General features: G+C 45.4%; 1 protein-coding gene across 1 annotated transcript in view; it reads right to left on the bottom strand.

The window, feature by feature from the left end:
• The window catches only part of EPHA10 (EPH receptor A10), a 978,906-nt gene that overhangs the window by 819,638 nt on the left and 132,323 nt on the right, over window positions 1–26,945 (bottom strand). Inside the window, exon 3 of the mRNA XM_063954339.1 lies at window positions 18,879–19,548. Coding sequence (XP_063810409.1) covers window positions 18,879–19,548 — 670 coding nt within the window. The remainder of the gene's footprint in view (window positions 1–18,878; window positions 19,549–26,945) is intronic.

Raw genomic sequence — 26,945 nt, 5'->3', positions numbered from 1 at the left:
CAGTCTATATATTAGCAGCAGACACAGTACAGTGCGGTAGTTCACGGCTGTGGCTACCTCTGTGTCGGCACTCGGCAGCCCGTCCATAATTGTATATACCACCTAACCGTGGTTTTTTTTTCTTTCTTTATACATACATACTAGTTACGAGTATACTATCTCTTTATCAACCAGTCTATATATTAGCAGCAGACACAGTACAGTGCGGTAGTTCACGGCTGTGGCTACCTCTGTGTCGGCACTCGGCAGCCCGTCCATAATTGTATATACCACCTAACCGTGGTTTTTTTTTCTTTCTTTATACATACATACTAGTTACGAGTATACTATCTCTTTATCAACCAGTCTATATATTAGCAGCAGACACAGTACAGTGCGGTAGTTCACGGCTGTGGCTACCTCTGTGTCGGCACTCGGCAGCCCGTACATAATTGTATATACCACCTAACCGTGGTTTTTTTTTCTTTCTTTATACATACATACTAGTTACGAGTATACTATCTCTTTATCAACCAGTCTATATATTAGCAGCAGACACAGTACAGTGCGGTAGTTCACGGCTGTGGCTACCTCTGTGTCGGCACTCGGCAGCCCGTCCATAATTGTATATACCACCTAACCGTGGTTTTTTTTTCTTTCTTTATACATACATACTAGTTACGAGTATACTATCTCTTTATCAACCAGTCTATATATTAGCAGCAGACACAGTACAGTGCGGTAGTTCACGGCTGTGGCTACCTCTGTGTCGGCACTCGGCAGCCCGTCCATAATTGTATACTAGTATCCAATCCATCCATCTCCATTGTTTACCTGAGGTGCCTTTTAGTTGTGCCTATTAAAATATGGAGAACAAAAATGTTGAGGTTCCAAAATTAGGGAAAGATCAAGATCCACTTCCACCTCGTGCTGAAGCTGCTGCCACTAGTCATGGCCGAGACGATGAAATGCCAGCAACGTCGTCTGCCAAGGCCGATGCCCAATGTCATAGTACAGAGCATGTCAAATCCAAAACACCAAATATCAGTAAAAAAAGGACTCCAAAACCTAAAATAAAATTGTCGGAGGAGAAGCGTAAACTTGCCAATATGCCATTTACCACACGGAGTGGCAAGGAACGGCTGAGGCCCTGGCCTATGTTCATGGCTAGTGGTTCAGCTTCACATGAGGATGGAAGCACTCAGCCTCTCGCTAGAAAAATGAAAAGACTCAAGCTGGCAAAAGCAGCACAGCAAAGAACTGTGCATTCTTCGAAATCCCAAATCCACAAGGAGAGTCCAATTGTGTCGGTTGCGATGCCTGACCTTCCCAACACTGGACGTGAAGAGCATGCGCCTTCCACCATTTGCACGCCCCCTGCAAGTGCTGGAAGGAGCACCCGCAGTCCAGTTCCTGATAGTCAGATTGAAGATGTCAGTGTTGAAGTACACCAGGATGAGGAGGATATGGGTGTTGCTGGCGCTGGGGAGGAAATTGACCAGGAGGATTCTGATGGTGAGGTGGTTTGTTTAAGTCAGGCACCCGGGGAGACACCTGTTGTCCGTGGGAGGAATATGGCCGTTGACATGCCAGGTGAAAATACCAAAAAAATCAGCTCTTCGGTGTGGAGGTATTTCACCAGAAATGCGGACAACAGGTGTCAAGCCGTGTGTTCCCTTTGTCAAGCTGTAATAAGTAGGGGTAAGGACGTTAACCACCTCGGAACATCCTCCCTTATACGTCACCTGCAGCGCATTCATAATAAGTCAGTGACAAGTTCAAAAACTTTGGGTGACAGCGGAAGCAGTCCACTGACCAGTAAATCCCTTCCTCTTGTAACCAAGCTCACGCAAACCACCCCACCAACTCCCTCAGTGTCAATTTCCTCCTTCCCCAGGAATGCCAATAGTCCTGCAGGCCATGTCACTGGCAATTCTGACGAGTCCTCTCCTGCCTGGGATTCCTCCGATGCATCCTTGCGTGTAACGCCTACTGCTGCTGGCGCTGCTGTTGTTGCCGCTGGGAGTCGATGGTCATCCCAGAGGGGAAGTCGTAAGCCCACTTGTACTACTTCCAGTAAGCAATTGACTGTTCAACAGTCCTTTGCGAGGAAGATGAAATATCACAGCAGTCATCCTACTGCAAAGCGGATAACTGAGTCCTTGACAACTATGTTGGTGTTAGACGTGCGTCCGGTATCCGCCGTTAGTTCACAGGGAACTAGACAATTTATTGAGGCAGTGTGCCCCCGTTACCAAATACCATCTAGGTTCCACTTCTCTAGGCAGGCGATACCGAGAATGTACACGGACGTCAGAAAAAGACTCACCAGTGTCCTAAAAAATGCAGTTGTACCCAATGTCCACTTAACCACGGACATGTGGACAAGTGGAGCAGGGCAGGGTCAGGACTATATGACTGTGACAGCCCACTGGGTAGATGTATGGACTCCCGCCGTAAGAACAGCAGCGGCGGCACCAGTAGCAGCATCTCGTAAACGCCAACTCTTTCCTAGGCAGGCTACGCTTTGTATCACCGCTTTCCAGAATACGCACACAGCTGAAAACCTCTTACGGCAACTGAGGAAGATCATCGCGGAATGGCTTACCCCAATTGGACTCTCCTGTGGATTTGTGGCATCGGACAACGCCAGCAATATTGTGTGTGCATTAAATATGGGCAAATTCCAGCACGTCCCATGTTTTGCACATACCTTGAATTTGGTGGTGCAGAATTTTTTAAAAAACGACAGGGGCGTGCAAGAGATGCTGTCGGTGGCCAGAAAAATTGCGGGACACTTTCGGCGTACAGGCACCACGTACAGAAGACTGGAGCACCACCAAAAACTACTGAACCTGCCCTGCCATCATCTGAAGCAAGAAGTGGTAACGAGGTGGAATTCAACCCTCTATATGCTTCAGAGGTTGGAGGAGCAGCAAAAGGCCATTCAAGCCTATACAATTGAGCACGATATAGGAGGTGGAATGCACCTGTCTCAAGTGCAGTGGAGAATGATTTCAACGTTGTGCAAGGTTCTGATGCCCTTTGAACTTGCCACACGTGAAGTCAGTTCAGACACTGCCAGCCTGAGTCAGGTCATTCCCCTCATCAGGCTTTTGCAGAAGAAGCTGGAGGCATTGAAGAAGGAGCTAAAAGGGAGCGATTCCGCTAGGCATGTGGGACTTGTGGATGCAGCCCTTAATTCGCTTAACAAGGATTCACGGGTGGTCAATCTGTTGAAATCAGAGCACTACATTTTGGCCACCGTGCTCGATCCTAGATTTAAAGCCTACCTTGGATCTCTCTTTCCGGCAGACACAGGTCTGCTGGGGTTGAAAGACCTGCTGGTGACAAAATTGTCAAGTCAAGCGGAACGCGACCTGTCAACATCTCCTCCTTCACATTCTCCCGCAACTGGGGGTGCGAGGAAAAGGCTCAGAATTCCGAGCCCACCCGCTGGCGGTGATGCAGGGCAGTCTGGAGCGACTGCTGATGCTGACATCTGGTCCGGACTGAAGGACCTGACAACGATTACGGACATGTCGTCTACTGTCACTGCATATGATTCTCTCAACATTGATAGAATGGTGGAGGATTATATGAGTGACCGCATCCAAGTAGGCACGTCACACAGTCCGTACTTATACTGGCAGGAAAAAGAGGCAATTTGGAGGCCCTTGCACAAACTGGCTTTATTCTACCTAAGTTGCCCTCCCACAAGTGTGTACTCCGAAAGAGTGTTTAGTGCCGCCGCTCACCTTGTCAGCAATCGGCGTACGAGGTTACATCCAGAAAATGTGGAGAAGATGATGTTCATTAAAATGAATTATAATCAATTCCTCCGCGGAGACATTGACCAGCAGCAATTGCCTCCACAAAGTACACAGGGAGCTGAGATGGTGGATTCCAGTGGGGACGAATTGATAATCTGTGAGGAGGGGGATGTACACGGTGATATATCGGAGGGTGAAGATGAGGTGGACATCTTGCCTCTGTAGAGCCAGTTTGTGCAAGGAGAGATTAATTGCTTCTTTTTTGGGGGGGGTCCAAACCAACCCGTCATATCAGTCACAGTCGTGTGGCAGACCCTGTCACTGAAATGATGGGTTGGTTAAAGTGTGCATGTCCTGTTTTGTTTATACAACATAAGGGTGGGTGGGAGGGCCCAAGGACAATTCCATCTTGCACCTCTTTTTTCTTTTCTTTTTCTTTGCATCATGTGCTGATTGGGGAGGGTTTTTTGGAAGGGACATCCTGCGTGACACTGCAGTGCCACTCCTAGATGGGCCCGGTGTTTGTGTCGGCCACTAGGGTCGCTAATCTTACTCACACAGCTACCTCATTGCGCCTCTTTTTTTCTTTGCGTCATGTGCTGTTTGGGGAGGGTTTTTTGGAAGGGACATCCTGCGTGACACTGCAGTGCCACTCCTAGATGGGCCCGGTGTTTGTGTCGGCCACTAGGGTCGCTAATCTTACTCACACAGCTACCTCATTGCGCCTCTTTTTTTCTTTGCGTCATGTGCTGTTTGGGGAGGGTTTTTTGGAAGGGCCATCCTGCGTGACACTGCAGTGCCACTCCTAGATGGGCCCGGTGTTTGTGTCGGCCACTAGGGTCGCTAATCTTACTCACACAGCTACCTCATTGCGCCTCTTTTTTTCTTTGCGTCATGTGCTGTTTGGGGAGGGTTTTTTGGAAGGGACATCCTGCGTGACACTGCAGTGCCACTCCTAGATGGGCCCGGTGTTTGTGTCGGCCACTAGGGTCGCTTATCTTACTCACACAGCGACCTCGGTGCAAATTTTAGGACTAAAAATAATATTGTGAGGTGTGAGGTATTCAGAATAGACTGAAAATGAGTGTAAATTATGGTTTTTGAGGTTAATAATACTTTGGGATCAAAATGACCCCCAAATTCTATGATTTAAGCTGTTTTTTAGTGTTTTTTGAAAAAAACACCCGAATCCAAAACACACCCGAATCCGACAAAAAAAATTCGGTGAGGTTTTGCCAAAACGCGTTCGAACCCAAAACACGGCCGCGGAACCGAACCCAAAACCAAAACACAAAACCCGAAAAATTTCAGGCGCTCATCTCTATTTACAATACTGCTAAAACTACATTTACCAAGCAGTAACAGTTGAAAATAGCTCTGGTCAAATGGACCACTGGTGCCAGGCCTACCATCAAGGGTGGATGGTGGGTATTGCAGTCCCAGGCCCGGACTGAGATGGGGCCCGGGTGCTTGTAGTTAGGATCAGCTGCCTGCGCATCAGCAGTCAGCAACTGAGGGACCGAGGCAGAGCCGAGGTCCTTGACCATATTCTTAATACAGAGCCGGCCGTGAGCTAATCGGAGCTCACGGACTGGCAGCCAATCAGGGGCTGCCATTCGGCAGATCCTGATTGGTTGCCGGTCTGTGAGCTCCGATTGGCTCACGGCCGGCTCTGTATTAAGAATATGGCTGTGGATCACGGCTCTGCCTCTGTCCCTCCGTGGATGCCCCTCCAATGCACTCTGTCCATCTGTGGTGCTGTGACCTGGCCCCCTGATCCTGACTACAACCACCCCGACCCCTCAATAGGTACAGTTTTCGGAATGCAGGGGAAGAGGGGGAGTGGACAGTGTGTGTGGCAGTGGGGGGGATGCCTGCCTTGTGAGGGTCAGTCCCAGGCCCCATCATTTCTGGTGGCAGCCCTGACTGGTGCCAGGAAAAGGCCCAGAGTCCTAAAGCATACTGCAGTATGAAAAGACACATAGGAACAGTAATGATTACAGTAATACAAAGAAGATACTTATGACACATATTCTGTGTCATAAGTATCTTCTTTACATTATTCTAATCATTTTAATGCATTAAATTAGTTTGGGAGGCCCTGATAGCAGTGCCTCCTGCTGACAATGGTAACAGGGATAGAGAGGGGGGGCGAGCACTGGGCTGTAAATGCCCATTAAAAAAAGCAGTAAAAGCGGCACTTCTACATGTGCCTCGTTGACAGGGACGGGCTTCCCCTGCCAGCAAGGCACATGTGATTGGACAGCGGATCCAGTGCTGCCCAGTCACACATACGAGGCGGCGGAGCAAGGCTCACCTCTCTTCATTCCCCCTGACTCATTTCTCCTGCTGGGGCCTGGGTGATGTGAGCCTTCCTGACCCGTGCTCTCCGTTTTACCCCATAGGTGGCAGCAGTGGGTCATCAGCAGCGGCGGAGGCAAGCCTGGAGCTGGGAGTGCTTTCATGTAACAACCTTAGCAGCACTGGCGCCTGTTGCACTCTCCCAATGGGGCTCTACACGCAGGCTGCTGGGGTTGTACTGGAGAAGCCAGTGCATCCCCAGCCATTTAACTCACCGCACGTCACTGGAACAAACACAACCAAAATTTGTTTTGTTTTTCTCATATTCATCTTTCTCTCTTTACTACATTATCTCTTGTTAACACTTCCATGGGTGCAACAGTTGTAAACATTTCTAGCATTGGACTTCAGCAGGTTGAGGTAAGTCAAGGGAAAACACAGGTTTCTGGAGGGGGGTTTCCAGACTATTGATTTTAAAGCAATTGTATCTATGGACAGTGTCGGACTGGGGCATGAAGGGCCCACCGGGGGAATGCAGTGATAGGGGCCCATACTTAGGGGTGTGGCCAGCCTACAAAGGGGGTGTGGCCAGCCTCCACAGAGGCTTGAAATGCACAATAGTCTTGTGCAGTGTAATGCAACATATCTACCATGTATAATACAAGTGGACAGTCTGGAACCTGATCCCTAGAGGAAGGAGTGGGCCCTCAGGCAGTGGGGCCTACCGGTGGTTTCCCCTGTACCCCTGTGGGCCAGTCCGGCCCTGTCTATGGAAGGCAATCAAGTTGCTGGCTGCTGGGATCCCCGCACCCGGTAAAATACCGGTCGTTGGAATCCCAACAGCAGCCCGGATTCCCCACTCGGGTGGTGGTCCATTCCACCCCCCCGAGGGGAAATATAACCCTATGGCGACCGAAGTGAGCCCACTAGGGGACAAGCTGTGATTGCGACCGGCTGTCAGGATATCATGCTGAATCCATATCTGCTGCCACTGGGCATATGCAGCAGCTCAATCGTGCACTTTATACTGCAAGAGGCTGTGGGGAAGGGGGTTTCCATGCAACTGTAACCCCCCCATTGTTTGATTATGGTAAGTAATGACCTCTTTCTCAAACTGTATAGTTCTACAATCCTATGCCTTTTCACAAGTGTCCAGTCAGTTTATCTCCTGCTATCTGTACACATGATGGTTTCCAGCAATTTCACTAACACAACCAAGGACAATTGTATGTTCTTGTTTATAAAATACATCTCCTACTATTACAACTACATCATTCATGTAACTACATGCAACAGCAGTGTGCCAGCTCATGTGAAACAATATTTTTAAAGTACCTGGGTATTAGAGCTGGGGCTCACATGATAACCCAAGGTAGTTTTAGTGTCCCACATAAAAGACAAAATGGAAGATAAACTGTATCATTGTTATATTTTAAGGTAGCAATGCAGAATAATGGGCCTGATTCAGATACGGATGCTATTTCATTGCTGCTGTGTCTTTGGATGTAGAAGTGATGTGGAAGTATGCTATTTATGCAGGAGGCATCTATGGACAAAAGACACCCACTGCTGGGTATCCCACTGTTTGCGGCATTGGCCATCTGAGTGCGCCTAATGTTAAATTCCTGTAAAAAATCCCTGATAATTCATCTGTTTACATTTCAGAAAAAAACATGACAACATCATTTCTCACAATGTTCAACACTCTAATATGAACCCCCATAAGCTGCTTGTAGCCATCACCAACAACGCATGATGTACACCAATGAGGGCAGAATTTACTATGCAGCATTTTTCCAATCCACCATTCCTTAAGTAGTTTCAGACACTGTATTTAATTGAGTAATTATATTATGAGTTTATATAAAATAAACATAATGAAGAGATTAATGTTGCACATACACAGTGTGTTGATGACGACATTCATGTTTCAGATTTTTTTATTACCTATTCCCAGGTAGATTCTAAAGTGATTCCACATATCTTGATATTAAGTAAAGCTTCTGTAGGTAACTGTGAAGAATGGCTGGTATGCACATAGCAACGTATCAGGTGTTGGCTCTCATTTTCTAAACTGTCCAGTTTGTTTAGAGAAGAATATGACAAAGTTAAGTACAGGAGCAGGGGGACCCAGTTCTCTCACCCTTCACCAGGCCGGTTCACACCCCAATTTGCACAAAAGTGCTCCCTACTCTATGAGGTAGCAAACACCTTTGTGTGAGCATGTACCTTTGTCATGGCCCAGGTACTTTTTGGGGGTGTGGTGTAATCATAGGAGTTGTGGCCTTGCACCCCTATAAAAAATACAGAAAAAAATAGTATGCCTCTCTAGCCACACTGCAGCCCAGCACACAGCAGCATGTGCTGGGCTGAGAAGAAAAGCTGCTGCTGCCGCTGCCAGGTAAAGGGGGGGGGGGCTGGGCCCCCACTGGGCCTCTCCATCAGACCTGGGACCAAGTAATTACTACCTCCCCTCTCGGCGTGACTGTGTGTGAGGTCCAGCTGCCGTAAAGTGCGGCACTCTTGGCCGGGTGAACAAATCGCCGGCAATTGAATCAGGGCCATCTTAACATCAGTGAAAGCCCCTGGGCAAACAATACAGTGGGGCCTCTGCAACCAGAGGCTGTTCTGTCTGGGTGGAGGGTGTTTCAGCAATGTGGGGGAGGGTTTGCAAATGTCTGCAGTATCTATTCTTTCGTGGGGCAGTGGCTGGTGTTCTTTTTTGAGGGGTTACAGGTGATATCAGCGATGGATGTTCTTTCTAGGAGTGTGTTCTATCGATGACATTTTTGTCTGGTTTGGAATTGGTTGCAGGCCCTCTTAGATTTCTGGGGCCCTTGGGCAACTGCCCATTTAGCCAACAGGATGGGGAGGCCCTGCTTTGAATTCCCCCCTATGGGTTAAGTCTTCACCTAAGACTTACCACACAGTGTACTGTACAGCAGAACCTACCCTATGTATTCTTCTGGCTACACCATCTTTCAGGTCATAGTACAGACTTTTCTGTTTTGTGCACATGTCCCATCTTCCTAAAAATATCACTGGAAAGTTGGCATCTCTGGCAGAAACATGGGGTGGCTCTGCACGGAGGGGAGCCACGCTGCCTGCACATGGGTTCCCCCAGGCATTAAAACTCCTCTGCTTGGAAGCTTTGCAATTGCTGCCATCTTGACTTACATAATGATACAGTTATCAGTCAAAACAATTATATTCACATACAAATATGAGACTGAAATTGCAAAATAGCATCCTTTCCCATATATTTGCATCTCTATATATCACAATGGTTTCCTCCAATTGACTTGCAGTATGAAAGTCTTCTAAAATTAGGATGAACTATAACAATGTATTCAGCATCACACACACACAACTCCCCCCCTCCACCCCCGCCTTTTCCTCCCCAGCAAACATTAATCTGGTTTTCTTGGTGAATGTTGAATCTCTGTGTCTAAATTCTTTATGGGTTTAAAATGAAACTTTTGCAGAGGCATGAAACCTTTAACAAGAAGTCAACTGTGAAATGATGGGGAGTTCTGATTGCAGTTGTTTTTCTTAGTGATTTTTTTTTTTTAATCACAAATGTTTACTTCTGATTATGAGATGGAGAGATCTTCATCATCCTAGCCCCATAATCATGCATACTGTGGAAATCCATAAAACTACAGATCGTTTTATCTGGATGCCAAGTACAGTTTAAAATAACAACTGTTGTTAAATGACTACTGCAAAGGTTATAAGATGAAATAACCATACACATATTATTATTGCAAACATGCATTCAGAAAAATGTCACAATCAGTGAGAATACAAATTGCAGGGTGTAGGTGTTCAACGGACCTGCAGAATATCTGTTTTACCTGTTGTTGTAATATTAGCAGATTTCTAATTTATTTGTCCCTCTATAGGTCTGCAACAAAGATTAAACTCTAAATATTTTTGATTTTGATTTTCAAAACTTTTCACATTATTGTTAAAATACACAAAAACAGTTTGACAGCACACAAAAAAACTGTCAACACAGCTAAGTAATATTATACTAAAATAAAATATTTCAGTAATAAGTTACAAGACAATTCTTTTACATGCACCTCATGAGTGTATTTCCAGCTGTTATTTACAACTGAAGAATTTGCACGTTACCATAAAAACATAGGGAGCTGATGAGCTGACTCTGAGTTGCAAGTGAAATAAAAGAAAAAAAAACTATGGCATAGCTATACTGCATTGCTGGTGCAGACAGGTTTAGATTTGAGTTGGGTGTGTCCAGTGGTGCAAGTAGAAATATTTTCTTAGTGGTACTGAGTGCCGAAAGATGGGCGTGGTCATGTGTTGTTAGGCGGTGTGGCCATATGCTGCTACTGAGAGTGGCTATATGACACTAGCGGCGTGGCCACACAACAGCCCCATTTTTTTTAAATCTGGAGGCAAGGCTAAAAATATATAGTAATGCCTCCAGTATAGTAGAAATATATAGTGATACCTCCAGTATAATAGAAATATATAGTAATGCCCCCAATTTAATAACAATATATAGTAATGCCTCCATTATAACAGGAAAATACAGCCACTGTCGCACTCCCAGTAACCCTGACAAAGTAGGAGGAGCTGTCATGCACCTGGGCCCCACCATCATGCCTGGGTAGTTAGTACCCACTACACCCTCTCAGCAGCAGTGTAGGGGTGAGTTAAATAGACACCCCCCACCCCCCACATAGCAATGCCGCCACAAAGTCACGCTCCCAACACTCTTACCTCTTCCTGGGGAAAAAGCTAATGTTGTTGTGGTGCTAAACTAGAGTACCCGCAGACATCACTGCTTATGCTGCACCCAGGTAGATGGCTGAGATTGGGGTTTGCTGATCCCAGTACAGTCAGTGATAATTCATGCTGGGGCTGCATAAAAACCTGCCCACCCTAGATGCATACCTAGATCTACATTTAAATATAAATAAAGCTGCACAGTATTTGGGAGCTACACTACATGTAAAAACACTCAATATTTATCCTGCATGCAAAACAATACATGTATTAGCTTAGCACCCCTTACATTGCAAAATGGTTTGTTCAGGTGCAAAGTTTTTTGTGATTTGCTCCCAAATAAAAATCAGCCCCATATTAAACATTTTACTAGGCAGTACTAGCAGTAAGAGCGTCCAGCTTTGTCAAAATACACCTACCACTAGGTACAACTGTACTAACATTCCTAAAGACTAAAGAACATAACTATCTGCAGCCCAACTGTCTTAAACAAATGATCTCTCTCTTTCATGCTGGAGAGTTCACAGCCCTTTTTCTTTCTTTCATCTTTATCGTCTTTGCTTCCTCATAGGGAAACAAACTTCTTTATCTTCTTTGTAGTCATGGGAAACTTTAATACCTGCCAGGTCTGAAAAAAACATTCCTCTTCTTTATTTATGGTGTCATTTTTACTTTGTTTTTAAAAATGGCTATGAATAATGTTCATATTTCTGCTATTGTCCAAACAATATGAAACTCTGCCTGATATTATTCTTCTACAGTACCTCATGTCAGCCCTTGCTGTTGCTATTGGTATGTATGTCAAAATGTATTTCCAATATGGCAATTCACATTAACGGACAAATGCTGTTTTATGTTCTATTCATATTCAGCAAAGACACACAGATAAGGGTAATTTTGTAGAGAAAACCTTGTGTCTCTACTCTCTACTAAAGAGGAGCACAACTTTCAAATCTGTTACATGAAAAATTCATCTAATTTTGTAGTTGACAGTGAAATTGTGTTTTGCTAGAGGCATTTAGCTATAAGTGTTCCCAGTCCCTCCTCACATATGTTCAGAACTTTAGATTGTGATAAATGCCGTTTTATACATACAGCGTGGAATGGAACTACATGGAACAAAAGCAAAGCAAATCAATGATTGTTTTTCAGAAACTTTGCACTTCTGCAAAGTGTACTGCTCCACCACAAATCTGATCTGAAGTTTCACCATGACCTTTCTCATTTCTAGGCTGGAATATTTGTGATTAGTAATGTGTAACGTATTGGTTTCTTTGCATAGCCAAATATTCCAATGAGAGCATTTTGAGACAGGGCCAGTGAGAGTGACCATGGGCCCAGACACAGGGGGAGGGAAGAGGCTTGGCCAAATCAGGGAGGTGCCGGCAGCTGCACAGGGTAACACTTGTCCCCCTCAGCTGCACTGCAACCAGGGACAATGTCTCCCTAAGCAATTTACCTTGGCCCCAGTCATACACCCCCCCCCCTTCTCCCCACAAGCCTGGGCCTGGCACCTCTGTTTCCCAGAGCATGAGAATCACGTTAAAATGCTTAGGCAGCATGCATTGTTTTATTTGCAAATTAGAATGTATTGTTTTTGGAACAATTATTGTTTCTTAATGAATCTGTTATGCTATCAAGTGAACACAAACATTAATTTGCATATGGAGAATGTGTGTTAGTAGCTTGGACAATATTAAGCCACATTGTAAAAAGCATAATACTCTATATAATCTGGGAAAATTATTGATATGGGTTGGGCACGAAATCCCAGCAGCCAGGATCCTGCAAGAAGATTGACAACGTAAACCTGAAGGACAGAAACCCTATGCATCCCAGTAAGTATTTAACCTTACCCCTATGCCTTCCCCTTGCTCCTCCCTATCACAGCCTAACCCTATCTGCCCTGCCCCCCTTGCAGGCTAACCCTAGCCCTCTCCTTTGTGCCTACCTTAACTCCACTACTTCTTACCGGCAAGATCTGTCGGGATTCTGTCCATCAGGATCCCACTGTCAGTCTCTTACTGGCAGGATTTTCACAGCATCCCATTGCTATGTGTACAAGGAACTAAAAAATGAGTATAGTAACCAGTAGCCCCTAATTATGTGTCTCGATTTTAAACAGCACTTTTCAACTATACTGTACTAGGAAAACAACCACTGTTGCTTTGGGCTAAATTCATGTTTATATTTTCCTAAATATCTCCCAATGAGTAAAATTCTCTATATACTTCATGTGTTGAAATTGCATGAAAACCATAAAAAAAGTCTTAGAAGTAATTGTGACTTAAGGCACTGATTCAATGCACATTGGTAAAGAAGGATTTTTAAAATATATTATGCTAATGTTTCAATATTTATTGATGTAAAAATAAAATAACTATTTAAGCTATAAAGCACTAAAACACAATACTCAAAAATAGTGCCTTAGGGTTAATTTGTATTTTGCTTCTCCACAGAAGAAATTGCACTGGCAGAACATGAAACGCAGAGGAATAGCTAGACACAAATTAAAATCATCCATATTATTTATCTCTGCTGATCAATAGTGTCTCAGTTTTAATCATCGCCTCTTACTCGAATTTAATATATTTGAAACTCTAATGATACGTCTGCACTCCATTAATTAAACTGACATAAACACATGCAAACTGTATATAAATATTTCAACAGCATTTTCTGCCTTTCCTTACCTCAGCACATCTAATGATCATAATGTTTGAGCACTCAGATATCATTTATTGTATGCATATCTAATAAGAAAGATAAAATAGGATCGAAGCACTTAAACACTTGAATATCAGAACAAAAACAGGATAGGATTTTTTTCTACCATATTTGCCTGCTTTTTGGACCTTCTTTTCAGGAGATCCTGGAGTGTTGGTTGAAATGGCAAGAGCATGACAAAAAGACAATGGTGGGGAGCACCTAGAGGTGTGGAGCCTAATGATGTGCACTGGACAGAATGTTGGGGGTTTCGGGAGAGAAGGGTAGTGTGATTTTGACACCTTTCAGAATACATCATACAATTACAATTAAGACCGTAATGGCATTGTACTCCTTAGGGATTGTTTCACCTGTTGTTTCTGATGATATACCAAAAATATGTCGGATTACTAATAACAACTGAAACATTAGATAGTATGTGCAAATTAGATTTGATTTACTGTAAGAATGGAGGGAGTAATATCTGAAAATAGTACAGTCATATAAAATATTAAGAGCTTAAGGGGTACATTTACTAAGCAGTGATAAAAGCGGAGAAGTGAGCCCATGGCAACCAATCAGCACTGAAGTAACATCTATAAGTTGCTCACTATAAAATGATACAGAGCTGCTGATTGGTTGATGGGGCAACTTCTTCACTGGCTCACTTCTCCGCTCTTATCACTGCTTAGTAAATGTCCCCCTATGGGGTCTATGTACTAAGCCTTGAACGGAGATAAAGTGGATGGAGATTAATTACCAGCCAATCAGCTCCTTTCTACCATGTCACAGACTGGGTTTGAAAAATGACAGTTAGGAGCCGGTTGGCTGGTACTTTATCTCCATGCACTTTATTTCCATCTAAGGTTTAGTAAATAGACCCCCTTAGGGGTCTATATACTAAGCCTTGGAGAGAGAGAAAGTGGATGGCGATAAAGTACCAGCTAATCAGCTCTTAACTACCATGTTACAGGCTGTGTTTGATAAATGACAGTTTGGAACTGGTTGGTTATTACTTTATCTTTGTCCACTTTTTCTCTCTCCAAGGCTTAACACATAAGGGGGTATACAATTAGAGGTGAAACAATATTGGGTCTGAAAAACTGCCATTTTTTTACACTTTTTTCCAATGTTTCACCAATATTTTTTAACAGGTTATCCAATTTGGTTGCCTATAAAACAATACATTATCTACTGAAAACATGCATGAAAACAGGGCTGTGTCCAGGGATTTGGTTTTGCCTTAAACAAAATCCCTGATAAGCTGCGTCTCGCACCAGGTTATCAGGGCTAATAAGATAGTGTTTCGGCGGGATAGTTAGTCCCGGTAAATTACAGGGGCAAATTGGATATTCCCCAGGACCCATTAAATATAAATCTGTTGAGGAAATAACCAAGGAACTCTTGTCCTGCAGCTGTCTATTTTCTATATTTAGGACCTAACCTGGAACCAGGGGCAGTTTAAGAGAGGAGGGGGGCCATGTGCAGAGTCCTCTCTGTGTCCCCCTCCTCTCTGCATTGCCACAGACTGTGTATGCACAGGTCTCCATAAACATGGTACCTGAAATGTTCTCTTAGACAAATCTTTACTGTGCATGCGCAAATCACCTGGAAAATGGCCGCCACACCATTTTCCAAGTGATTTCTCCAGCATTAGCAGCGCCAACGCGGACTCTGGAGAGGCAAGTAATTAAATATAGGTGCAGGGTGTGTGGTGTGGGGCCCCCTGCACCCAATACAGAAACGCCTATGCCTTAAACAAATTGTAACTGTTTTAGAGTTACACGCAAATTAATTTTGCAAACAGGTCTTGTGGACTTTTTGCACGGTGCATGTGTCCGAGCTGAATATCTCATCTCAGTCAGTGTTTGTATTGCATTAACATGGGTTAGCAAAGTTGCAGGCGCATTTCGGCCATATCTCTTACATGATGGATAGGACTGGTGCAAATGTGAACTGATAGTAATGGTAGCTACTTCTGCAAGCAGATGGGTAGGGATGGTGTGGCCACATAGATAAGTGAAACTCTGCATACTGGTGAAGAGCCACATTTATTTCTGTTCATACAAAGCAGTCACACATACAAGTGGCCAACTTGCATGCAACTCTGACTGTATATATTGTACAGCCCCTTTGTATATTTTGTATAGTACAGTATGTAAAACTACTATCCAGATTTTCCATTCATTGATTATGGAATTCCCCACAGTGTATATGTTGGAAAACAAATCTTCAACAAGGTGGCGTTTATGGAAACTTTGCCTTTTTTTAGACAGCTCATCTTTTTATTGCTCCATACAGAGGTTTTAAATAAGTATCAATACCTGTGGGCTGGGTAGGACCGCCCCACAGGGGTACAGGGTAAACCTCCAGTGGGCTCCACTGACTGGGGGCCCAATGCCTCATCTACTGATCAGCTTTAAAACAATAAAACAATATTTCTGTAAAGAATAAACTGGTGAAGATTATATATGGATCATTTAAAAATCTATACACACAACCTATTTTGACACATAACTTCTGTATATGTAACTCTATAGCCATCTGACACAAGTTCATTAGTATATATAAAGGTGTTATTTCTGTGTATTGCACACTGGTTCAGTAAATGGCAAGTGCATGAACCTGTTTCTGTGAACACAGCTACTAGCTGGTAATCTGTTTGAAGGCATTTTATTTCCCTATTGTTCATACATCAATTAGGCAAGCCAAATACTGGCAATAATAAATACACACTTTGGTAACACACTCACAATTAAGAACCTGTGCACAATATTTAGCAATTCTAGTTTGGACTACGGTTGCACATTTCTTGTCTTGATATTAGCGCTGATTTCTGATTATTTGGAGGAAAAAAAAAATCAAAATTGGTTTTGGTCAATATATAATTTCTTAAATATTAATAAAAGAACAGAGACTTTAAATTATGTTTTGATCATGTAATAATATCATTTATTTGCAAATGTAAAAAATAACAAAATGTATTTCATACACAGGAAAAATAAGACTTTTTTTTCCCTTTGTTTCAACCTCGCTGTATGAAAATGGATACCCAAAACCTACATTCACATTTTTAACTTTTAGGGCCAAATGTAATAGTCTGAGAGTTTCAGAAAGTGAGAGATTTGGTAAGGTTTTTCATTTTTTTTTTAAAGTGGCAATCATTTACACTGCAAAACCAGGTTGATCTTGCTGTGTAAATGATTGCCACTTTTTTAAAAAAACTGCAAAACCTTACCAAATCTCTCACTTTTTGAAACTCTCACTCTATTACATTTAGCCCATAATGTAGGATTATGACCATAACTGGGAACTTTCTAAACAACTGCAGTTTGCTTTGCTACCTGGAGCCTTTAGGAGAAATATCATATTATTATTATTATTATTATTATTATTATCATTATGAGAAAATGCAAAACGCTATTTATTTGGTGATCCTAAACTTTTGAATTCAAAGTACTAAAAATTAGTTAAACAGATTTGGCTTCTTTGATTGCTAAAATGTAGAGATGTGAGTGGGACCCTTGTGTTGGTTTTGCCAAAACCACCCTCAAGTGTTTTGGTTCTGATTCAGAGTTGGTTTGGGACTTCTTGAAAATTCATAAAAACAGCTGAAATTGTGTAATTTGGACATATTTTTGTTCATACAATATTATTACCATCAATAGCATTAATTTCCAGCCATTTCAAGCCAATTTTGACCACACTCTACTGTGTGAAATGGCACAAGGGAGGGACTTACAAGCAATCCAAAACCCAAGATTCAGATCTTAAATCTGAGTTCTGATACAAGGGAAGCTGCGAATCAGGATTCGGTTCGACTCGAGTCACCTAAATTTATGTGAGTTTAGATGATTAAAAAAAAAAAAACTTGACAAATCTGCAAAAATGTAAATACCACTTCCACAAAATGACATGTACTGTAAGTGACACTAACAGCATAAAGGCAACAAAAATATGGAGTAAAATAATCTACATTGAGTGATCCTGAAATTTTGGGCAGAAACCATGAGCCACTATTTTATAACTAAGACCACTGAGTCTTTTGGTTAGATCCTAGGAGTTCCCAAGTATGGTTATAACAGGCACATGCTACTAATACTTGCAAAAGGCAATTCTACAAAGGGTAATAAACATTTCTGCCAGAGAGCTAGAAATCTTAATAAAACTGAGGTAGACTCAATAAACAAGTGTTTAATCAATGTCTCAGTTGTCAACTGGATTTAAATTACTTTAAACCTCATATCACAACATAAAAGCGGTTTTGATGTTTTCTTCATTAGCAGTGATTAATTAATATTGCTTGAGGTGATGTCTACAACACTTCATAAAAATTCCAGTATGTACATTGTTGCTAATACTAAGGTCTATGTACATTGCTGCTAATACTAAAGCCTCTTTATCAATGCTGTCACTTGCTACTTTTGCACAACAACATAATAATTAGCCAACTAGAGATTAAGTATATTGCATTAGTAAACTAATATTAATCTTCCATTATTTTCCATATTTATACAATGGTCTTAAACATGCAAACCTATTACAACTGTCAGTATTATAATGTATACTATGAATTCCTCCGGTCATGACCACAGTTGACCAGTTCTCATCAGGTACGAGAGAGATATTCTACTGCTGTTTGGACTATAGAGTCACATAACAATTATGTGCTTGGCATGCTGTCTTCCTGGCTGAATGTGCACACACAATAGCAGTGAGAGCAGCTTCATCTGTGATACGTGCTTAGAACGTCACACTGCAGGGATGAACTTCTTCCAATTCAAAAGTACGTGTGTTTTTTTCTTAACACTGCAACACACAGTATTCAGGTAAATTAAGGAAAGGCCATGGTACCGGAAATAAAGGATAAATGTGTATATAAAAGGCATAAGTAACTATTAGGGAAGAGGTAGCTTAACAGCGGGTGCTTCTGCTAACAGCATTTTCCATTCAGCCCTGCAGAATGCATTTTAATTGTACAACATAATAAGGCAGTTATTGTCACTTTACATGTAATAATGTTGCTATGGTGACCACAGATTTTGCCACAAACTACTGTATATATCTTTGCTTGTTGAAAGATGATGATATACTCCAGATAAAATGCCCATTTGTATGCCCTAACATAAATTAATTGAATTATTGTAGTGTTAATTTAAATATAATAATGACAAAGGGTTATTAAACTTCAGCGCAATACAGAATACATGTATCCTGTGGTATCTAATTCATTTTACAAGTTGACATAGACTATAAACAACGTGCCACAGTTTAACATTGATTTGTTTTTTGTTTATCTTTTGCAAGTAAATCACACATATCAATCAATAAAATCTATAGAGACTATAAACTGATTTTTACCTGCACAGCTACCTTCCTTTTCTTCAAAGCCAGCACTACAAGTACATTTTCCAATAGGGACCAGCCACTCCCCCTCTGCACTGCAATGCATCCTGGGTGGATTATCCAAGTCTATTTCAGAGTTATTCACGCAAGTCCCCCTAACTTCCACTAGAGTTGAAAAGGCTGCCTCTGCCACTGTGTCTGGAAACACTGCCAGGTTCTGCACTGTGGAGAGGCACTTTTTATAATAGACACGTACAGAGACTAGGGCAACACAAGCTCCCACATCCTGAAATCCCAAGTGAAAGCCTTTCTTGTTAAGATGTCCAATCTCTCTAACTTCTGTGTTCAGTTTCATCTTGCGTTCTCCTAGATCCCCTTGAGTGAAGCTTTCATCTGCTGCAATGGTATCAATTTTGACATACTTGCTTTCCTTGATGTTTTTTCCAAGATCGAAATCAGATTCAATGTAGTAAAGATTAAATGTCTCCTTGCATGTCCCCACAACTCCAGGAATGCTGTTACAGTCCCTTAGAGTGAATTTGAGCTCAATAAAGATCCTTTGCCCATTCCGTCTCAAGATCCAGCCTGTCTGCAGCCAGTTGTTCTGATTTGGCTCCATCACATTGCACACTTGGTAAGTACGAATTGGCTTGTAATTCTCATCAACACCACTAATTTCCTCCCACTACAATGAAAGAATTAGACAATGTGTGAATATTACTGGCTTTTCCTTTATTCCCAATTTGAAAAATACTATTTATAGAGTACTAACAAATCAGCTCCTAACTGTAATTTTTAAAACACAGCCTGTAACATGGCAGCAAAGTTGGGTACACACTGGGCAATGTAGTGCAAGTTCAAGTGAACAGCCTATATGTAGCTAGCAAGTCGTGTGTATATACAAACAATATTTCTGTGAATGAAGTAACTCACAGACATATCTCGTCAACCCTGCAGCACATACACTTGTCGCTAGGACTGACATCTCAGCTGGCGGGCAAATTCAAATGCCCACCCAGCTGTAAAGTCAGTACACCACATTTAGTGGCCAATCGGTAAGTTTATATGTTTACCTGCATTGGCTGTTCTGTTGGTTCTACAGCTGGTCAGCTGACATCTTGCTGAATTGTGTACCCAGCATTAGACTCTGAGTGGTTGGGTATTTATCTCTCTACACTTTATTTTTCTCCAAGCTATGATAAATCTAGCCCAGAATGTCTAAAAAGTTTGAAATGCCGACAATCGTGAGATTAATGTCAAAATAATAAATTTTTAACTAATATTCTAAGGTTTACTATTTAAATTAACAGAATTATTTCAAGTATCTGTTGCTAGGATCACTAGTTAAAAAAAATTATAATAATTTTATATATATATATATATATATATATATATATATATATATGCGGCACAATGATTAGCTTGTCTAACTTGCATGAGGGTCATGAGTTTGATTACAACCAGGGAACTGTCTGTGTGAAGCCAGTATGTTCTCCAGGTGGGTTTAGTCCCATAATCCAAAAACATTATTCTGATAAATATTAAGTTTAGTGTGTGTGTGTGGGGGGGGACATGTCGTAAGGAATAGGTCTATGTATTAATCCTTGTAAAGAGATAAAGTGGACGTAGGTAAAGTACCGGCCAATCAGCTCCTAACTGCAATTTTTCAAACAAAGCCAGTAACACGATGGTTAGGACGCTGATTGGCTGGAACTTTACAGTACGTTCACTTTATCTCTCTTCAAGTCTTAGTACATCTTCCCCACAGATTGTAAATTCCACTGGTGCAAGGCCCGATGTAAATTCTCTGTAAAGTGCTGCATAATATGTGTGTGCTATATTAATAACTACTAATAAATATTATTTGTGTGCTGGAAAATGTAAGAGTAACAGCTGATGAAGTAGTGCAAATGGTCAGGCTAGACTAGAATTATACCTAATAAACAAGAAGAAAATGGGGTTGTACTGCTAGGTGCACAAAACTGAAATAAAATTTAACTTTTATTAATACATTGTGTTAAAAGACCGATATTTCGGACAGTGTGCGAAAAATAGGGTTAAAATTGGATAAAGGATCCAAAAATGTGCTCTAAGATAGAGAAGTGATGAGAGTTAAAAAATGTGTCTGCTCCTTTGATTGCACTGACTCTCTAATGGGGTGTATTTAAATATATATTTGGTATACTTAATATGTGTTATATACCCCTAATAGAGAAAAAACTATTGAATTTAAGGGTACCGATCCTTTGATAACCCACTGTAAATTAAATGAACTGTATTATATAGGGCAGAAATTACCTCCGTAAATTCTGCTGTTACCACCTGTCACCATTATCTACAGATGTTCGGTATTATAGAGACTCAAATTGTAACGCAAGATACAAACTGCTCACTGTTTTCAAATATATTTGATGGGGCAATATGCTCAATGTAAGGGAATCTACCCTATTCCCCAATTGCCATGATGGCAGGATGCTGAATACCATATGTAAAATAGGCTGCTACAGACACACAGACCGCTAAGCCTGCGTCAATTGGAAGATGTGTGTGCAAAAAGCCATATATACTGATGTAATAAATCACGGGAATGGCTGTGGAGTGCCCAGTACCTTATGGATATATATCTCCTTTATATTAATTCACATAAGTATTGCCCTAATCACTTTATGGTGATGTGTTGTCCTAAATGCTATTAGGACAAACAGGGGCAATGTTGGTAATAACGCTGAAAAACACTGGGTAAATGATTGTATCTGTATATATTAATTACACATCTCTCCAGTAAATTTCAAGTATTAAATGTTCCTATATTACCAGTGTGAATAGTCTGAACATGGGACACGCCTGATAAATGTTGTGGGACTTCTCTTGATCACTGACTGACAGTCCTCTGCATGTGCACGCAGCTGATTGGTACTATCATTTCTAAATCCCACTAAGTGTCTCCAGTCAATGTATGATACCGCTGCAGCGATCTGTGAGCTGCTCAGCAGTGGTCTGATTGACAGGATGTTTTATTATTCCTGGTGCTCTATACAGCACCTGTAATACGCCCCCACCAATATGTTAAGATCTATTCCTGAAGTGAGTGACAGCGCTACAACAGTGTTGATTCTAATCAACACTGGTCCGATTGGCCGCTGTTCCCAAATACACTGTGCAGAGCTTGTCAGTTGTCATGTAATCACAATGTATGCAAAAAGGTCTGCTCCAATGCTCTTGCACTGACTTTATCTATATATTTTTTGTGTACCGGGGCTTCGTGATACCCATAATAATACTAGCTTTTATACCTGTACCACACATTGGGTTATCAGAGTACTGCACAGCGAACACGGGCACATCCGTGGGTCGGACAAATGCCGATCAAAAGCTGATGCAGTCGAGATACCCATAACAATACTATCTTTGATACCTATTCACGTGACCATCTGTGGTGATTCTCCTCTCCAGAGAACCCCTCACTATTTATACCCTCTCCCCTGGTTTGTCTACCTGCTAACATGTCTGCTAGGCCCCGGCGCGTGCTAAGGGCCCCGGCTCGGTACAGCGGCTCGGACGTCCGAGCGGGCCCTGAGGCGGCGGTGGGCGGCCTGAGGGACGGGGCTCCGTCCCCTAGGGCCTCTACACTCACGGCCGCAGGCAGCGCGGACGGGGTCCGGGCGGGCTCGCCGCCGGGGGCCGGGTTGGGCACTTCAGCCGGACGAGGATGGCGTGGGGGACCGGTGGTCCTTTCAGGCCACCCGAGGATCAGCGGGCGGCGGCCGTCCCCTCCGGGGGCCGCCGTTCCCGGGATCAGGTCGGGCGCCCGCGGGCGCGCGCGTGCGCGCTGCGGTGAGCGCCCGGGAGCGGCAGACAGTAACTCTCCTTCCTCGCCGCGGCCGAGTGTTCGTGCCGGGCGGGGGGAGAGGACAGGTGCGGGAGCAGGCGGTCGCCGCGCGGGGCCTATGCAGGAGCCTCGCACGGCGGCCGAGGAGGAGGATCAATGCGGGAGACCGTTGGCGGGAGGACGTGGGACGCGCGCCCGAGGCGCGCGCGTGCCCACGCTCGTTCCGGACGCCGCGGGCCGCGCACGTGCGCGCGCAGCGGGGCCAACTCCGCACAGATCACCCGCTTCTTCTCCCCGGATGCCGGTAGACGGCAGGGGGAGTGAACACATGAGGGGGGTGCAGCGTATGCCTCGAGTAGGCAGCGCTGGGCGCATGGAGAGGGCAGTAGGAGGAGGGGGTACAGCATCAGCGGCAAGGGATGGCCGGGGCCAGCGGGCGGGTGCGCCCTCCGCGGGCCAGGTGACACGTGGGGGAGCACGCGCGGGGGGGCAGCAGGTCCCCATGAATACCGCGGGGCACAGCGGGTCCCGCGGCAGGAAGGGAGACAGGGAATGGGTCAGCGGCCGCAGGGCCGCGGCACGGGCCGCTGAGCCCGACAGTGGGTCCTCCACAGGACCAGGGGATTTTTCTGCTTCCCCGGAGAGGGAAGAAGTAGGCTCGGAATTTGAGAGTGGTAGGGCTGTCCGGGGTGCACTTGCCTTCGGTTTAGAGCACGAGGAGCAGGGTCCCCGGGGCGCGTCAGGCGTCGGTGGGCGCGGGCTCGTGCCCAACCAAGGACCGGCCGTCCATCGGGCGGCGTTTCCGCGGGTCGCGCCGCACGGGTTCCTCCTGGGGCCATGGCGTCGGCGCTGGCCACGGTGGTGGAGGCTCTGGGGCCGTTAGCAGCAGTGGCCTCCCCTAGGGCAAGGACGGATGTTGGCCAGTCTGCGGGACGCAGGGGGTCTGGCGATCGAAGGGCATCAGTGGCGCAGCGAGTAGCACGAGCCTGCCGAGAGCTGGGGGCCGCCGCGGCGGAGCTGGAGCTAGGGCCAGAACGGGAGCAGCGGGGGCGCACAGTCACTGCGCATTCCGCACGGGGTGCCCGGCGTGCGCCGCAAGCGCGGGCCGGGCCCTCTTCTGTTTTGTCTTCCACAGAGGGCCGAAGTGAAAGAGATTGGGCAGATTTCGTGGCGGACGATGATTGGACGGAAGAAAACGAAGGATCCGGGTCGGAGAGGTCGATGGCATCCGGTGAGTTGGTACAGTCTATATCAGTTTCCACCACGAGCTCGAGTTCGCGAAGCTCTTCGTCCTCCTCGTCCTCCTCTTCTTTAGCGTCGCAGGCGTCCGACGCGGATAGTACTGCTAGGGCAAGGAGGGAGGCCGAGAAACTTGCCAAAAGAGCGGCAAAGCAGCAGAAGAGGCGCAAGCGACGCAGGCGAATGAGTGTGGAAGAGCGTAGGGCAAAGAAGCGGCGCGATCTGCCGGGGGTAGTGCGCTGCGAGTACACCGCAGTTATGAGGGGGCTGCGAGACAGCTGCCGCAAGAAGATACGTAGGGGTGACTTCGTGGACTTATTCGTCTTGACTAGGGCCATGAAGAGGGACTACAAAGCGGCGGCCGCTAAGACGGGCATGGGGACAGAAGCTTTCCGGTCTTTTGATAATTGGCTGGCCGGTTTCTGGGTGTTTGCGGCATGCTATTTGGAGGATAGGCCGGAAGAACACATGAATATTATCCGGTACCTGCATCTCGTGCATGACATGCAGCGCACGTCCGCGGGCTCGGAATGGCGGCAGTATGACCAAGAGTTTCGGGAGAAACAGGATGGGCTGCGGGTCATGGATTTTGGTTTCAAAGATGTGGAGGTCTTGCTCAAAGTGACCCGGGCATCACAACAAGAGGCGGAACCCCAGAAACAGGGAACAGGTGTGCGTCGCGCGGGGTCATCAGCCCAGGGGGCGGTCGCGGACGGAGGAATTGCCAGGACAGGCGGATTGGCCGCTCGCGGGGGCGGGCGGTCTGCTCCTCGGGGGAAATGCTTCGCTTTTAACAGCGGAACATGTTCCTATGGCAAGCAGTGTCGGTTTCGTCACTCCTGCCAGCATTGTGGAGGAGCCCACCCAGCCTCCTCTTGTTTCAAAGGGGGGCGACAGGGAAACAGGGGAAAGCAGGCTTACTCGAAGCAGGCCGCGAGCGGGACCGCTCAGCAGAGCCCCAACGCCAGTTAAGTTGGAAACGATGGGCAAATGGTTGGATATGTATCCAAATAGAACGGATGCGAAGTTTTTGTTAGATGGTTTTAAGTTTGGTTTTCGCTTGCCTGTTGCAAGCGAGGTGTCAGTGCGGGCACAGAGAAACCTCCAGTCTGCACGGGCCTTGCCGACTGTCCTGCGGGAGAAAGTGGATAAGGAGGTCAGGTTGGGCAGGATGGAGGGGCCTTTTAGATCACCCCCGGTGGATGACTTGGTCATCTCCCCGGTCGGGGTGGTTCCGAAGAAGACCCCGGGCGCTTTTCGGCTCATACAGCATCTTTCTTACCCGCCAGGGGCATCGGTCAACGACGCAATACCACCGGCTTATTGCTCGGTGGTGTATCAGTCATTTGACGAGGCGCTTGAGATGGTCCGCAGCTACGGGAGCAGGGCCCTCATGGCTAAGATCGATGTTGAGTCAGCCTTTAGATTATTGCCATTGCATCCTGACTCATTCCGTTTCATGGGTTTCCAGATTGGGACGGAGTATTTCATCGACAAATGTCTGCCGATGGGATGTTCCGTTTCATGCTCATTTTTCGAGCGCTTTAGCACTTTTCTTCATTGGTGTGTGGAGTCGACGTCAGGCGGCCACGGGGTTGCACATTACCTCGACGATTTCCTATGCGCGGGTCCGGCGAACGACACAAGGTGCGCCGATTTGCTGTTTAGCACCCAGGCTCTCTTTTACCACTTCGGTGTTCCTGTAGCCGGGGACAAAACGGAGGGTCCGGACTCCTGCTTATCGTTCTTGGGGATTGAAATTGACACAGTGGCGGGGGAGTGTCGCTTGCCTCAGGACAAAGTGTCGAAGCTCCGCGAAACCATTTGCCGGTTCAAAGGCTCGCGTAAGGTCACGCTGCGTCAGGCGCAGTCCTTGCTGGGCATGCTTAACTTTGCTTGTCGGGTAATTCCGATGGGCAGGGTTTTCTGCCGGAAGCTCGAAAGGGCAACGGCGGGGTGTGCCAGGTCTCATCATTTCGTTCGATTGTCCTCTGAATTAAAAAGGGATCTGGCCGTATGGGCTTCGTTCCTGGAGGATTTCAACGGGGTGAGCATATGGCAAGCGCAAGCCGTAGACAGCGACCGGTTGCAGCTGTTTACCGATGCCGCAGGTGCCTATGGATTTGGTTGTTTTTTGGAGGGATCGTGGTGTGTGGCATCTTGGCCGGAAAGCTGGCATAGTGAGGGTCTTACAAGAGATCTGTTGCTACTGGAGCTTTTTCCCATTATGGTAGCTTTGGAAGTTTGGGGCGACCGGTTGGCTAATCGCAGCATAGTGTTTAGATGCGACAATCTAGGCGTAGTGCATGCGATTAATAACCAGAGGGCGAAATCGCTAGTGGTTCTGAGGGTGCTCGGGCAGTTGCTTTTGACATGCTTGCGTAGGAATCTATGGTTCCGGGCGCAGCACGTTCCCGGTTTGGAAAACGAAATCGCAGATGCATTGTCGCGGGGACAGTGGGAGAGGTTTTGGGTTTTGGCACCCGAGGTCGAAGAGCAGGGTTTTCACTGTCCTGGTTATGTTTGGCAGGTGATCGGGCCGGACTGGAAGGTCTAGCGTTGCGGTCAGTAGCGCCGGCCACGCTCAAGGCGTACGGACAAGCGTGGAACGAGTGGGAGGAGTTTGTCCAGGGTCGTCAGCATCAAGGTAAGAGCAAGCATCGGCTGATGCTTTCTTTTATGTGGCAGCTCTACGTTTCCGGTAGGTCACGAGCGGTGGTGTCCCGGTACTTGGCTGGCGTCTCATTCTTCTGCAAGCTGCGAGGCGTCCCGGATGTAACGAAAAGCGAGGTTCTACGGAAGGCTATGAAAGGGTGGGCGCGAGTTGCGCCGACGCCGCCAGATAGGAGGCGGCCCATCGATGCGGCTTTGTTGCCGGCCGTCATCGAGGCGGTGGGGCGAGTAGCGTCGTCCAGGTTTGAGGCGCTTTTGTTCCGTTTAGCTTTCTCGATGGCTTACCACGGGGCTTTTCGAGTTTCTGAGTTGGTAGCGCCTTCCAAGAGGTCGGAATCGCG

Source organism: Pseudophryne corroboree, chromosome 2 (genome assembly GCF_028390025.1).
Source record: "Pseudophryne corroboree isolate aPseCor3 chromosome 2, aPseCor3.hap2, whole genome shotgun sequence".
NCBI classification, from domain to species: Eukaryota; Metazoa; Chordata; class Amphibia; order Anura; family Myobatrachidae; genus Pseudophryne; species Pseudophryne corroboree.
This window is presented reverse-complemented; position numbering and strand designations above follow the sequence as displayed.